General features: G+C 33.6%; 1 protein-coding gene across 5 annotated transcripts in view; it reads left to right on the top strand.

Moving 5' to 3' along the window:
- The window catches only part of LOC124532587 (protein grainyhead), an 86,421-nt gene that overhangs the window by 36,880 nt on the left and 32,972 nt on the right, over positions 1-16,569 (top strand). For all 5 annotated transcript variants that reach the window (XM_047107688.1, XM_047107830.1, XM_047107754.1 and 2 more), the window contains one exon: positions 12,862-13,065. In XM_047107688.1, coding sequence (XP_046963644.1) covers positions 12,862-13,065 — 204 coding nt within the window. The remainder of the gene's footprint in view (positions 1-12,861; positions 13,066-16,569) is intronic.

Genomic DNA, 16,569 nt, shown 5'->3' with positions numbered 1-16,569 from the left:
CTGCCGGGTCTCAGGAGCGTGTGAAGTCCGGCGCAGGCAGGGGCCCTTCACAAAGGCGTATTCAAATGCGCTCCTGGACGCGACTCGCATGAATGTGCAACCCTATGACCATATTATTTTTAACATGCGAAGATAATGGCTCATCGGGGCGATTCTTAATTTTTTGCCTCTTTCTTATGCGCAACCCTTTATTAGGGTCCGCAGTGCTTAAGGGTTTTTGTGCAACCGACGTATGTTGTCATTAACGAATATTTATAATTATATTTTTACCGCAGGCGGATTGAATTTCGTTTGAGTTTTGTCTGTCATTTAATAGATTGCAATATACATACATGATAAACCATTCCAGTGTGTTTACTATAAATAATAAGTTTGTATATCTGAGAAATAATTGTTTATTTGTGAAAAATACTATACTTAAAAAAAAACAAGGTTACTTCAAATTAAGCACAAATATATATTTATTAATTTACGTCAGCAAATGTTATTCGTTACCTTAAAAACTTGTAATTATTATTTCCAATTACTAAAAGCTTTCTTAATGCGGTATATTAAATAATAATTATCACAGGCCTCTCCCAAGCCTGTGATTATGTCGCTTTAACCCGTAATTTGGCAATCATTCACTAACAAACTTCAAATGTATTGTAAGTAGCGAGAGTGCACGAGCTAGCCCGCTGGGAGCTGTGACCGAGAGTCTATAATTTTGCGGTCGTTTGCAGGTGTTTATAACTTACTATAGCTCACCTTGATGTTTTAATACCATTTAATGTTTTTTAAAGCGTAAAACGCGAACTTATGCTCAATGTCCAATATTCCTGTCCGTCTGTCATCTTCATGCGTGTTTTATTTCAAATATAGGTACGTGAATTAAATATAAATTGGTTGGATGTTATATCAAATATTGCAAATAAACTTTCACACATTATTTCACACGGTTTATAAACTGATCACACTTGACCATTTTATCTTATAAATAATAATGAAGAAATTGCAACCCTCATCCCTTTTGTTGTATCTTCACCCTTTCTTCGGCCTGTGTCCATAAGCGTTATACCGACCTATGATAATGTCTCGCAGCTTCAATAGGGATACGTATTGTCTTGCAGCCTCCGAGGGTCCTGCCGCGAATTTATGCTCGCCTGTCATAACAGAATGAATTTACGCATTGTGAATCAATACAGTGATTTGATCTATAGGCGGCCATTGTTTCTGAGTGTCGAACTTACACAACGTATTGGGATATGATTGCAAACAATAAGAAATATACCCTCGCTTTTGTTAGAGATTCTGTATTGTTTATTGTGTAACGTTATATTTAAGAGAAGTCAATTTTAAAATAAAGACTAATTACGCAATATAAAAATATTTATACAAAAAGCGTCAGCTTAATGGAACTGACTTAATCGCACGTTTAGCCTCCTATCAGCCCATGTTTGCCCTCAATACTGTAATTTCATAATTCAAGCGTTTAAATGCATAGCTTTCCGTGAGCGCTCCGAAAAAAAAATTGCGGAGTCTTGCTGGAGCGGCCATTACGGCCCTTAAAATAACATCGTACGTTTAAGTTAATGACAGACACACCGACAAAATGCACTTATAATTGCATATACAAAGAATTTCGTGAAAATTATTAAGTACATACTTTTGACGTAATTCGCTTGCTTGCATATATGACTTTAGTTTTAAAGATTCATTTTATAATGAATATTAATATACAAAATATATATTAAAATGTCTTTACTTACAAACTTAAAAGATTTTAGTGTGTGTTTTTAAATAGTTTAAAACTTATTTTTTATTTTTTTTTGAGAGATTTTTTATACTTTTTGTCGTATGTTCACAATTTATTTACAAATTTAGCTACAAAAATCCATGTTAACATTCTTCTATTATGAATTACATAGTAATTGTAGGTATGGATGTCTATGATTATCTACAGGCAATTCATTATATTTTTTAAATGGCATAAGTAATTAGCAGTCTCTCGTTGAGGACATTCAGCCCAAGTCAGTGCGTAGAATAAGTAAAACTATAAATTCTTGTAACTAGTCTGTGGTTACTAGGCCATAATCGACGTTGCATATTTGCATAATTGTTGCCACTAAGTGTCTATATCTACATAAAATTGCTGATTTTTTTATGATTCTTCTATATTTAAACGCCGTGAAAATCGATTTCATTAAATATTATCTTCTGTTCTTCTAGAAACTTGTAATGAAAAGTGGAATGTTTACTTAAATTACGGATATACCTCGTATATAATATATATATATATATATATTTGTTTATACAAATCTTATTTGATATGACGTACGACGATTAAAACAATCAAAACAAACGTTTAAAACAATATTAAAAAAATATCACTGTATAAAACTTTTTAAGTATGTAAAGTATTAATACATAATCTACAACACCAAATTTTGCATTGGCAATTAACGCATATATAATAGACTTAGATTATATCTGTATAATTATGGTAAATATCTTTCAAAATGTAAATTCACTTTGTTATTAAGTATTATATAAGACCCAGTTCATAATAATACCCAAATTTAAAAAAGGTATATAATGCAGTCTTGAAATACTAAGAGTATGTTATATAAATATTGGTACATTTTTATATCAACATTATGTATATTCTACAAAATTCTACAAAATTATAAATGAATGTTTTCTATTCAAAATTGATTTAAAAAAATTAAAGATAGAATTGGTGAGGTTGCCCTGTCTTTTGTATAAATAATAAATAATGGATTTAGTAGTATGTAAAGTAAGCAAATATTCCGACAATTTGATTTACATGGAAACGGAAACCACTGCACATCCTCTTGTATTTAATAGAAGTAATAGGAATCGCCTTAGGCATTTAAAAGATAAGATGAATAATGTCTACCGTCTCTCCGACCACTTTGACCTCTTATACTTACACCTCATGGTTTACGTTTTCTCTCATAAATAAGCGTGTAAGTAAGAACGCAAGAGAATAACTATTATTGTTTTGCAAATAAAGTGTATATGATTTCAATATCGTTATATTATTGTTAATCAAAAAAACATTACGTATTAATTTGAAATCTTCTTTTAGTAAGTTAATATTTGTGTTCAAGTAGAAGCCAAAGTAATACTTTGGATCATTTTCGTACATTTGTCCTAATTATGCTCAGTGGCCCTAAAACCCTAAGACAATTTTTATTTTAAATCGTTTAAAGGATGATGGCAGCTGTATAAAGTAATATTATAAAACTTTATGCGGACGTCAAACCTTGCTTGTATAAAACAAATGTAAACATAGATATCCTAATTTTTTTTATTCTACTTCTCAAATAAATAATTATCGATAAATTTTCCATGTTTAAAGTGGATTAAATATACTATGTCGAATAAAGTGTACACACGAAACTCAGGTGGTTAATACACACATCAAAATATAATATTCAACAGAATATTTTAAAATTAACAAGCAATTCTGGTAATTTAAATTTATAGTCATCAGTTTCACCGTTATTGGCACAAAGATAAAGCTAGTAAGTCGAATGAATATTTACATTAAGCAAAATTAAGATGTAAATAAATGTATAGAATCATTAACGAAGGTTCGATCTATATTAAACGAGAATATGCAAACGTGATTCTATTTGTATCGATTATACTAAGTAATGTAATAATCCATAGAACATACAACTGACAGACAACCTTCGGGTTATAATCTTACGCATAAGCACCTTAAAAGAAGAACGGAAACTCCATATGTGAATGACGTTCACTCTCACAAGTCCTGGGAATCATTTCCATCATTAATATGTGACATCAAAGTTACTACGTGATATAAATGTAGTATTTGATATTTGCGATGACACTAATTAGGTGTAATTAAAAAGAATAGATACTAAAATATTTAACGAATCTTATCTAATTTGATTCTAACTAGTTCATTATAAATTAAATTCTTTGAAAAAAAAACAGATTAGGCATGTACATATTTTTAATCAAATTATACACTTTAGTTTAGTTGAGTATATAGTAGAGTCGGATAGATGTAATTATACTTGATTTTGATTTTTTTTCGAGCATTTTTTGGATGTTGTCAAATCTGTTCATGCCGTCCATAAAGTTTATTAAAAATTGTTAAATTATAAAAATAAGTTTATTTCTTCCAAAATTATTCGAGAAATGACTTTGGAACATTTAATAACGGTATTTACAAATATAAAATTATATTTTTTTCCAATAAGAATTTCTTAACCGGAGTTTAAAATATGGTGTAGTAAAGTGTAAAGCAATACTTGCAGTAAGTAATTCTGATAAGATTATTTTAGTTTTAATTTACATTAAGAAACGAACAGATTACTATTGGCTAAATTGATTGTATTTACACAGTAAAATATTGGACATAATATTTTAATTAATAATCAAAGTTATTTTGATTAAAAAAAATCAAAGATAAGTGTAATTGTTTAACAAAAAGACCGTGTGTGAATTGTACTAAACATAAGAATGCAATGTGCTGACTATAATACCAATCGTCGTATTAGTTTTCATTTGTATTCTGTAAAAAAAATATTCATTTGTTTATTTAAAAAATTAATAAAATAAGTCAAAAATTGCACTGTTTTCTTGTACTTGTAGAAATTAATGTTAAGTTTATACTGTAAAAAATGTTCCAATCGTGAATAACAATATTGAGGTTAATATTTTTGAGAGCGTTTCGTAAATTTAAATTAATACGAAATGTGGAGGTAGAGTGAGATCGGAAGCCCCTAGGGCTTTCTGCGGTGGACCGTGTAACGGTTGCGAATGGCGCTGATTTATTGTGGATACCCATTGATGACTGAACTATTCGATTTGCATTTAGATAACGTATCGGAAGGTGCGGGCGGAACGTCCGTCATCGTCGTAATTTACCCTGTTGCATGTAAATTTAATTACTAGAAGTATAAATTAACTTGACCGAAGAGTTGTTTTTGTACAGTTATTTTTATAAAAAATGATATCAAAAACTAGTAGTTAATCGTCAGATTCTATTAGTGACGACTGAGAATAAATTAACAAACAATGCACACCATAGTGCATTTTAAATATAAAAATTGTTCCAACAATGGCTATTAGTTATGACAGTGCATAATGCTTATAATTGTTCTTTATTATAATTTATTTCCCGTAATTACAATAGTACTCTGTATTACAGATTGTATCAAGCTATACATCTCGGTTAAGTCTAATTTATAGCATAGCAATTCGTCTAGGGTTGCAGGCTCTAGGTAGTGGCGGCGCGAGGCGCGAGGCGCGCGGCGGAAGGCTGATGGCGGTGCGCAGCTATTCAGGTTGCTCGTAAATTATCGACCTCCGCAATTAGCAGGCGCCGATTTGGCGCATTATACATCTGGTTGCTATAGATTCATAGAGTCAAATATCCTTTACAACGGATAAATATTATCGCTTACATAATATTTCCAATATCTAGAAACTCTACAAAATTTAATTTATAAATCGTGGTAGGTATTCTCAAGACAGTTATTTATACCTATCCATATTAACTGGCAAATAAGCTAGTACCCAGTCGTATAAAGTTACTAATTTGCAAGTTAAATGTTGACATGCAAATTTTATAGTGAAGATAGGCATATTTTAAGTTATAATCAATGTTAAGTGGCGTCGATATTATGTTACTAAATATTATTAAACGGAAGCGGTAAGAGACAAGATGTGCGAATGTTTTAACAAAATATTTCAGTTAGTCCGTTTAATCGTACCGTCAAACAGATGTTATCTGTTGCAACGAATGAACGACCTAACATCGATGCATAAAAGGAAGACGCATACGCCCTTAATTGCGAGATATCCGTCAATATCTCCTACAGTATGTAAATAGGCGTCGGACGTAATTAAAACTTATCTCTCGCCCTGCCATCGCAACCTCGCCATCGCTACATCGCTGATTGCTTCGTAAAATGATTGACATACAATTTTAACTGCAAATCGATAATGAAAACGTTCCCGAGTCGTTAATTCATACTGTATTTATTGTTGACAATTACTATTTGCAAAGGGATAATTGATCGCGTTCTCACAATTGTCAGTCTGTTGACGAGTTGTTTGCAAGTTTACAGTATTAAAAAATTCGTGTTGTCGTAAGGCGCCGTCTTCTGTCCGAGATACCAGATACTTGTTTGTAAATGAAATCCTTTTTATTTTACTCTGTCGTTTTTCATAAGGCAGTTTCCTATAAATTATCTTAATGCGACAAGTATTTATATTGCCTTGTAGTTTGTTGACTTTTTGTTTACTTTTTGAGGTATTTTATAATCGTTTTGCACATTTTTTAATTTTGTTGTCAGAACGGTTCGTGTGATAGTAATGTGTTTATCTAACGGTACATAAATTCCGAAGGAAAGATTTTGATAAATTAATTCTAGTTGTTTCGCAAATAATTTCTATTCTTATCCTTGAGTACAATCGTAAATTTTCGAACGGTCTAAATTATTGCATTTTCTCAACAGTTTCGACGGTTTATCTAAAATTCTGTAGTTAAACAAAGCGATATCACAGCTGGGAGCATTAAATCACTTTCGGTTTGTATCCGTGGGCAGTGTCGCCGATCTTTCGGGCATACCTAATAGCTTCGCGATTTAATTATAGTGGCCGGAGTTCAGCATAATCGGTCATAAATCAAATTATATAGATACCTGTCAGGCACAACCTGTTTCAATTCGCACGGCACAATGCATGCCGCGGCTGCGCTCCGCATTGTGCAGGCCATGTCGTTCCTAATTTATACCTTCATGCTCATTTTCAGACAGCATCCGAACTGCTTTATTTTTTTAATAGTCACCCTTTAAAGTGTCGTGAATCCGTTTACATTGTTATCTGTACATTTTATTATTTATAAAATTTATAGATTAAGAATCGTGCCATTGTTCGAAGGACTTTTATTCGCTGTACGTATATTATCATTTTACACAAAATTGAAAACATTAACATTTCTATTGAATCGTTTCTATACAATGGTCTCGACTGAATATAAATACGGTACTTACTTATTTTCAAGAAAAACGAGGGTTTATAATATTCTTAACTTTATGTTCTTAAAATTGAACATTTCGTAAATATGTTTTCATTAGAAGTTATCATAATTACATCAATACCCTAAAAACTTGTGTAATAACAATTAAAAAACTTTGATTTAAAAAGTGTCATTGTAAAATATTTTTCTAAGTAAACACTACCATTCAATGAGAAAAATTAATCATTAATTATGAAATGTACCGCCTGGCGCTGTCTGTTTGAACTTTAAAGCTAAGAATTTGTGCTAAAGCAAGCTTGGTTAGCGCCGGCTTGTGGTTTTGAAATAGTTTATTTGATGTAAATCCTATATACTCAATTATCAATTATATTTGCTTTAAATATGTATTAGTTTGCTTAAATAATAATAATACCTGTATATTATACTATTGCTTTGAATCTTAAAATATTACCGTCTGTTTCAGAAATGTATGTAATGTTAACGTATGAAAAGAGCTATTAAGTAATGCGATTATGTAAAACATGGACCACACGCACGCAATAGAATTAGAAAAGTCTAAGTTAACGGAAACGATGCATTTATTATAGTTTTCGGTAAGTAGTGTGCGCCGCGGGCGTTCCTTCTTTCTAAACTCGTAACTCATTTAATAAGACACTTTACGCGAGCTAAACTAAATATACCAGAGCTTAGTGCTCATAACATCGATCGAATATTTCATTTTGATTTGTAACCAAGAAGTTACGTTTCAAGTTTCATTCGTAAAAACGATAATAACTTTTGAAAGGACTACTATTCATAAAGTATATTTTATTTTTAAAGATCAACTGATAACATTATATTTGAGACAGTAGCGTAGTTGCAATAAAAATTAAATTCCATCATGTAAGTTTTTTGTTCGGTAGAATTAACGGCAGCTTAAGATAAGTCGTTTTAAATTGATCTGCGATAAACGTCTGGTAGTTTTTGTCTAGTTTACTCGTTGGAGTAATTGCAAGCACAAAGAGCGGAGCGGGTGCGTCGAGCCATTCAACTTCGATCAATAGACAACGAGGCACTGACGACCTTCGATACTAATTGTATTTCCTCGTTTTAATTCATTGTTATTATAAATAATGGCAAAAAATATTTACTCTTTTACTACCTCCAATATCATAACATACAATATATCAAAAATCATTGGATAGCTTTATTTTGCCATAAAAACTCCCTTCGATTTAAAGTCGAATTTAAATCCAACAGATTTCAATAGTTACATAATTCGGTAGTACAAAAAAAATGTTCCTCTTGGATAAGTTAATCTTTTGTCATGCGTTTTGTAAGTTTACAAAGATTTTTATGATAATAAAACCTTTGAAGTGAAGTGGCTATTCAGATTTAAGCAACCGCGACCACGTCTCGGGTTTAGAGTACGCAGAACGAATAAAACGGAATTTTATATAAAATTCCTCGAATAATGTTCAAAAAATTCAATGACGTGACGTCAAATCCGTGAATGATGTCAATCAATGGTCAACGGTTTTACAAATGTCATACAAAAATAAGTTCAAAATGTCCTATGTTAATTGTTAGTATGCAATTTTTTTCATAGTTTACTTTGAATAATGCGTCGTACTTATATTAGTTTATTCTTGTAAAATCTACAAGTAAGCATTTTCTTATAATGTTGAAATAAAGAACAATACAATTTCTCATTGCCAAAAAAAAAACAAATCGAAATCTTTATACAAATACGCTCATCAAAGTACTTTTAAATCGCCATATTACTGAGTTCAATCAAATGTAGATACTCCCATGATCTCGTCTGTGATTATATTGACTAAAAATACAATCAATCTGGTTTTAAAGAATATATTTTTCTTTCTAGTTTGTATATTAATATTCGGAACAGAATTCTAAAATTAAGATAAATAAATAAATTATAATATAAATTTGTTGTAACAGTAATCTGTACAAAAAAGTATTAGCGTTTGTGCGTTTGTGTATTCGTAATTGTTCACTAGCATTTATTTATAACATTTAAAATCCTTAAGATCTACTAGTTACGCGGACGGGAGACATGACTTATTTAGTGCCCATGTTGCGTTTCCATCTTTAATCTGCGTGGGCGCATATTTCCAAGAAAACATTTCTTGTTGTCCGTACATAATACTGCCAAGAAAACAGAAGTAATAATGTTAGCCATACATATACGGTGAAGAACTCCGTAAATGAATCATCGCATATGCGTTCCTCGTCATCGCACAAAAAGAGGTTTGTCGAAAATGTTTCTCATTTGGTTTGTTCTGTGCTCGATGCAGCTCGCGAGCAGTAGGTACTCATCCCTTATTTATTTATCCCGGTATGAAGAATTCAATTTTTTGTAGCACTATAACAGCGTGCGTCCAATATAGCCACAATTCGAAAGAGCGAATTCTTTAATTGACGAAATGCAGTAATGCTACATTCCATCTCGGATCGTTAGCTTCGATGTGGGAATATAAAATGTATTAATAATGACACAATGTCATCATCGCAAAGTAAAAATAGTACCAATACTATTTCTAATTAGGTTCTGCTAATGCTTAGCGAGAAATTTTGGAAATGTACGTGATTACCAAGTTATTAATGAAAGTTAATTGATTAATTTCCATTGCTTTATTAAAATAAACGATTCAAAAGAATTTAATAGATATCCAATTCGTTTATGTAATCATATAATGATATTTACGATATCCGCTGAGAATAATAATAGTCTTTTAGAGTATTAGAAGTTGTAATGTCGGTTCGGCTTAATGAGTCATTAGCGGGATCGACGCCGGTTTCTCTTATCAGAGATGATAAAACGTGCGTAGATTTAACCGCTCCCTGCACTTTCCCTCGCGCCCGCTGCACCTGCCGCCTTACCGTCGGCCGAGCGAGTTGTAGCTGCAAAGCTAGTTCCCTGGCTAATGCGTAATTCAACTCAACTAACTGCAATATCGCAATGCAATTCTTTACTTTAATGAATATAATATACAACACTATATTTCTAGTATTTATTTAGTTTCTGAAATAAAACACTCGCTTCTATATGATCTTTTCTGTGATCTGTTTTGTACTTTTACCCTCGGTCATTGAAGAAAGCTTTTATTGAAATTCTTATATTTTAAAATTAAATGACCGTTTTTAATTAAATAAAGAGGCTTAAGTAATTAAAAACTGTGTTTTCATGATACTTAAGTCTATATCGAGGCTGTGGTTGTTTTAATTAAAAGATTAATAATGAAGCAATCGAGTTGCGAGGCAACGACCGGAGAGGATAAGCACGCCAGGCGGGCGCACGCAACCCTACGAGACATGCGTGTCGCTCCGTTACGACACCTACACCAAATTTTTCCACATGCCCGAACAGCCGAGATAAGCGACGAGCGACGCCAACGTGTTATTTATTAACGAACCGAATGATCGATAGCTGGACGCGACACCGGACGTCGCCGTGGACGATGTGGACGAGCGCCTTTCGAAACACCGCCGCCGCCGACTGCCGACACTTCGCTCGCAACTCGTTGCGACCTCAGATAAAAATGACTCATGCTTCATTTCATTCGAAAATTATTGTTATTATTATTATTAAAAGTAACAAATCGATTAAGCAATATCATATTAAATTGTTTTAAAAATTTCATCTCAGTTATGTCTTGATGAATATTCATTAAGTTAACTATTAAATTATTCGCGATAGGAATGCTATATAATATAAATTGACATTGATGGATGTCATGATCAGTGCTAACGCTAAAATATGGAACTAGCGATCATGACATTTGACCTTAAAGCAGATGCAAAATCGACGTGTCTTAAATAAAATGATAAGACGTTCGCATGATTTTTAACCAAGGTTACGCCAGTTGTCTGAGATGCCTACGTTAGTACGTTCGGAGATGAATGGCCGTATCGAATGTTTTGTTTGCATTACGGCATATTTCCTTCAACCCTTTTCACGGAGCTATCCGTTCCGCTCTAGCATACGTCACGTCTCGGTGACAGCTGCGCGTGATACTTTCTAATCGCTCCATTCAATAGTGAACCCAAACAAACACACAAGGAGAAGGCGAATTGCGAAACATAAATGGCACGAACAATTGACAAAAGATTGATCAATTAATTATTTATAGATACTGAAATAGATATAAGTAGTTTGATTGATTATTTTCCATTACTTAATTTTCTTATCAGTTGCAAGCAAAAGTGATAGGAAACGATCGGTAATTCGAGGTTCATGTGCGCAGGGCAGGTTAGACCAGTCCCGATGGCCTCGCAAGGACCCCAGCAAACCTGTTAGATTCGTTGCACGATTTTTACGTGCGCACCTACCGGAATCTCATTCACGTGGTGCAGCCGCGCCGCCCGCGCCCCGTAGCGCCCGCCTGCCAGTTAACTCGTCAAATGACTCACGCTTTGGCCGGTTAAATGCCAGAAGCTGGCTTTTCCAGTTTTCTGAACCAATTCGCATATTTCTATTCCATTTTAACACTAATGTTAAGTAGCCTATGTTAATTATTTTGAAGAGCTACCAAACTACTCGATTCGGAAATTAAACGTATACGAACAATGTTTTGTATCTGTTTTATGTAGCGTATTAAAATGATAAGTTGTAGACAGTTATCAGCACAAATAAATGTAAATTTAATTATACTATTTTGTAATTACAATTATACTTTACAAAATTTACTAAATAGACGGTGGTGAATTGATTTCAGCTTATAAATAACTCAACAATATCGCAAATATAGATATTTATTATCAACTCGGTTCAGTGACTAACGGAATGACCTCGATTTGTAAGAAATACCTAGTTTTGATAGAGTTTGACAATTTATCTGAGATTACTTTGTAAGTACTGCGTTTATAAAGTACAGAAAATAAAACATGATTTAGAACGTTGCGGTCTCGGTATTAAGACACAGTTGATTAGTTATACTTATTAAATTAACAACAAATATTGACCTCCCGTGATATCAACAAACCACCAGGAACAGGAATCAGGTAGAGTAGAACTACTATCCGGTCAAACTCGTCCAACGCGTGCTTCCAACATTTTTTATTTATTTGTCTGCATCGTCGGATACCGCTGGTTGTGACGTCAGACAACCTAAACTGGTTGGCGAGGGAACAGGGATTTGCCTTGTATCCTTCCGGTTCTGCAAGTGGTTTGGACCTGTTCTACATTCAGGTTGTGCAGCAGAAAGCGACCCGACCCGTGTGACGTATGGCCATCCATTCAAATAGTCACTGAAAGATCGCGAATTTCCCAATTAGGATCTTCGTTAGATCGAGAGGTTGTTGAGCCAGTCCGCTTTCTGATAATAAGCCCGTTTGAACCGGACACCCGGGTCGCTGACTCACGATTGTGTGCAACAATTAGCGTACGTATTATATCGTTGTATTATGCGATGACGCCCGCTGATGTATACCATCAAAGGTCAGTATCCGTACCAAAATGGTCACGCCTAATAACTGGTTCGTCAGATGTAGTCGATCCAGTTGTAAAACTACAGGCTTGGGATACCAGTATTTTACGTTTACTTCATTGATACGACACACTCAATGAAAATTGGTCTGTCGTTTCATGTGTGACGTCAATAGTTGACTTAGGTTTGCACATTACAAGTTTTATTAAACTTAATTGACTCATACTACATTCATGAAATAACACAAGTGTTTGAGATATGTTTAATGCTATTGCGAATTTGAATATTTATAAATTATTAACAAATGTTAAAGACATTTGTAAAGCTCGATACGAACTGTTTCATACATTTAGCTGCAATTAAGTTTTTCATGCATATTAATCATAATATATATTTTGTTAATAGGAGACGCAAGGAAATGATGGAAGTCAGCGGTGAATCTTGGCGCGCTTATTACACTGGTGGAGCCGAACATCCGCTGAGTGCTGCTACTTCTGCAGTTCTCGGCGTAGCAGACGACTCACAACCGCAGCCCCTCGTCACTGAGTACTACAAGCTGCCTCCACTAGCGCAAGAGACGCACCTCAATCTTCATAAGGAAGTTTGGTCGTAAGTAAAATCATGCAAAGTCATATTACTTAATATATCAGATAATATTGTAATGACAACTCGACATGCTGGCATAGTGGGTAACTACTTAATAAACAAAATCGATAAAGGCGACGTTTATAAATGTTATTCCAATGCGGAAAAGATAATTATATCAAAGTCGAAAAATCAATATTAAATGTTTATGATCTTCGTCTGAACCGAAGTCGATTCCGGAAAATCAATCATCGATTCTCACGGCCGTATATTACGTCGATGTTCGTGTATAGAGGCAATTATCATTATAATCGACGAATATCGAAGCACAGTGAATACGAAATGAATTCGCGTAAAATTTATATGTAAACTATGATAATATTCGATCTTTTATCTTTTTACGAGTACAGTTTGAGACGGGGTGCAATGTTGCCGAGTCTCACGGCCGAGTACCCAGAGACAGAAGCCGCGTGGCTTCCGCCCCAAAGAAAGGTGTAAGAATAACAAATAATAAAAATGTTAATGTTCCACTCAATAAATCATAGGCGCTCATTTGAATACGTATGGCGGGATTATCGAAATAAGAGTTCGCTACTGCAATGAACATCTTATCCCCTACATCTACGTCTGTATATATCATATTAAAATTAGCATATTTTTTGCATTTTGATCACAAACATCTCGACTTTTTATAAAAAAGCTTAAAACCTATGTTTTGTATGAATTATCGGTTGAATTAATAAGTATGTATTTTTCAATATTTTAATTTATTTTTGTTATATGGTAGTTCGGTACTGGATAAAAATTAATTTTTATTGTAAATTAAGAAACAAGGATTTATGTGTTTGTATAAATTTCAGACAACATTAATTTTCTTATAAAAAACGAAATTCTTATAAATGTATATGAAGCGTTTTTAACGTTTATCTCTTTTTCTCTATGAAAAAGAGTTGATAGTTGTCGCATTCACCGGTATTCCCATAGAAATGCGACCCCGATCAAATTATGCTCGCTCTTTAAAAGAGGTTGTTAACAGCATCCTTTGTGTAATGGCACAAAAATGAGCAAACGCCGTGTCACATTATTTCTGTAAAGAATACATAATATTAACTTCACACTCTATGCTACTTTAGTATTCTTTTATAAAAACATTATATTGTACAAACATAGATTTTAAGTCACGAAAATGTAAAATATATTCATTGGTTTATAACTTTGACGTTAGGTAGATACACTTAATTATAACCGGCCTTGGCGTTTTACGACAGATCTGAGTAAAAAAAACATCAGCATAAAAGAACGCCAACGCTTTATTATCATGACATTTGATTTTATAATAGAAATACGTTTTCGCTATTCTTCAATTTGCGTAAATAAAAAAAAGCTTATTATAATTTATTTCATTATAATTTAGTTACGTTTACTGATTAAAATATAATATTTATTACTGTAATTGCTCTGCAATCGGGCGCTTGAGAGGTTTTGGCTTATCATCCTTGTCAATGTTTACGGGAGTGCACAAACACAAATAATGACAATAGACGGATGTGGCTGGAAGCGGCTCACATTGACAAGGACGCCCAGGACTTGTCTGAGCGCATTGTCGGCACGCGTCCCACGCGCCCACTGCGACGTGCGCTGCTATTTCTCATTCATACATTCAAAATTATAACGAATGCTCCAACTCGCCCGCACCCATCCGTGAGCGCAGTGTCGCCGCTCGCGTTTGTATGCTAATCCGATATATAGTTCAGTGCCACAGCATCGTCAGTTTCGGTACGCTGTATTTGTTGTCTAAATCGCTCATAATATTTGAATTGAATGCACGATAGATGTAGAAATTAACTAGTTTGGTTTGTATATTATGTTACTTCCAATTCGTAGGCGTAGACATGTTTCGTAAACGCATTGCGTGGAGCGCGAGCGCAACTCGCCACCTATGTATGTATATTCAGGACCAGAGACCACGGAAATTATAGGCGTATTGAGTGAAATCGTCGGCTATAACCATTAATAGTTGTCGGCGTCTCTCTAATGCTAACACTAAGATTAGCATAGAAACGCGCTAGGATGGCTCCGGGAGGGCCTCGACCTCGCGACCCTGTCACTGTCCAAGCTAACAAGTAACGGTATAACATTTTACTTTATTTGTTATACATGAATCTAAACATCCTGCGCATTTAATTACCATTATTTCATAAAACGCTTTATTTATTTATATTTGGTACGTTTTGATTTGTTACATAATTATACCGACTAAAATGATTGTAATCAGCAGATAAGGCCAACTCTCTTTATTAGAATGACTTGTTTTAATGTTGTGCTTTAGCTACTATAACTTTCAATTATGACAAACAGAAAAACTAAACATATAATTTATTTTAATATGAGTATTTCATGTTGTAATATTTTTGCATGTTACGATGATACGGGCAAAATCCGTGGTGACTCTACATGGTAGCGGTTGCTTAGCAAAAAGTCGAGAAAGGAACCGTGTGACCCATTTAGGAGTAAACCGGTTTCCTCTTGAAGATATATCTGCATTGTTAATGCCACAACAGTTAATACTATTCATTTCCCCAGTATACATCCGACCCTCTTATAAAAAGAATGCATGAAAAGACAGAAACATCGTTATGTCCCTGACAGACTTCGCCATCGCCCATCGTATAGCGAAATATGAAAACGGGGCTTGACCAGTCTTTATCTACGCACGTATCCTATTCAAATGACGACAAGTTAAATTACAATTAATGCCGTTATAGTATCCGTTGCGAATTGTTACCTACAGCTGTGGCTTAAAATATTACAACCACATGTAGGTATATGACGACTACATGCGGCTCAAAGCGATCTGATAACTTATTAGCTATTTGTTATAGACGATGTACGCAATCAGACGTTTAACATTTAATGGCTGAGACAAATGGCGAAATCGTTTTCAATTAAAGTTTTTGATAATGTATTAGTTCCGTGAGAAAAGTAGCAATAAACCTACATTTGGTAGAATGATATATTCAAATAGAATGGAATAACGTTTCTCACATCCGCTGCATGCGCCTCCTTCATCTCGCTTTAATGCTCCGATAGATTTTAATCTATTCGTCAAACGATGTATAAACTGTCGTCGCCTCTGATTTTAATCGTGATAGCGCAACCCAAGTTTAACTGCCTATCTCATGATTCCATAGAATAAGAAATAATTATTTATTTCAGATTTTATCTATCTCCGATAACAGACTTGGTATATGCTTTAACTAATGTTCGCTTTAATTAAGTATTCAGACATTTAACCTATAACGCTCACGAGTAGGTAGTGCCTAGTACTTAAGTCTTTAATATAACTGTATAAGACAACTATCAACAAGTAATGTTGTTTATAAATTATTAAGAAAATTATTTTTATTGCCTTGCGTCAGTATCCATTAACCTCAATTTATTTGAATAAGAAAAAAACAATTTATAAACGTAAACTTTTATACTTATTAACTTAATATAAGTTGTTATGAAGAAGTTTGATAATTTCTT

This window comes from Vanessa cardui, chromosome 1 (assembly GCF_905220365.1).
Source record: "Vanessa cardui chromosome 1, ilVanCard2.1, whole genome shotgun sequence".
Taxonomy (NCBI): domain Eukaryota; kingdom Metazoa; phylum Arthropoda; class Insecta; order Lepidoptera; family Nymphalidae; genus Vanessa; species Vanessa cardui.
The sequence above is the reverse complement of the archived record's forward strand: the minus strand, read 5'-3'. Positions and strand labels throughout refer to the sequence as shown.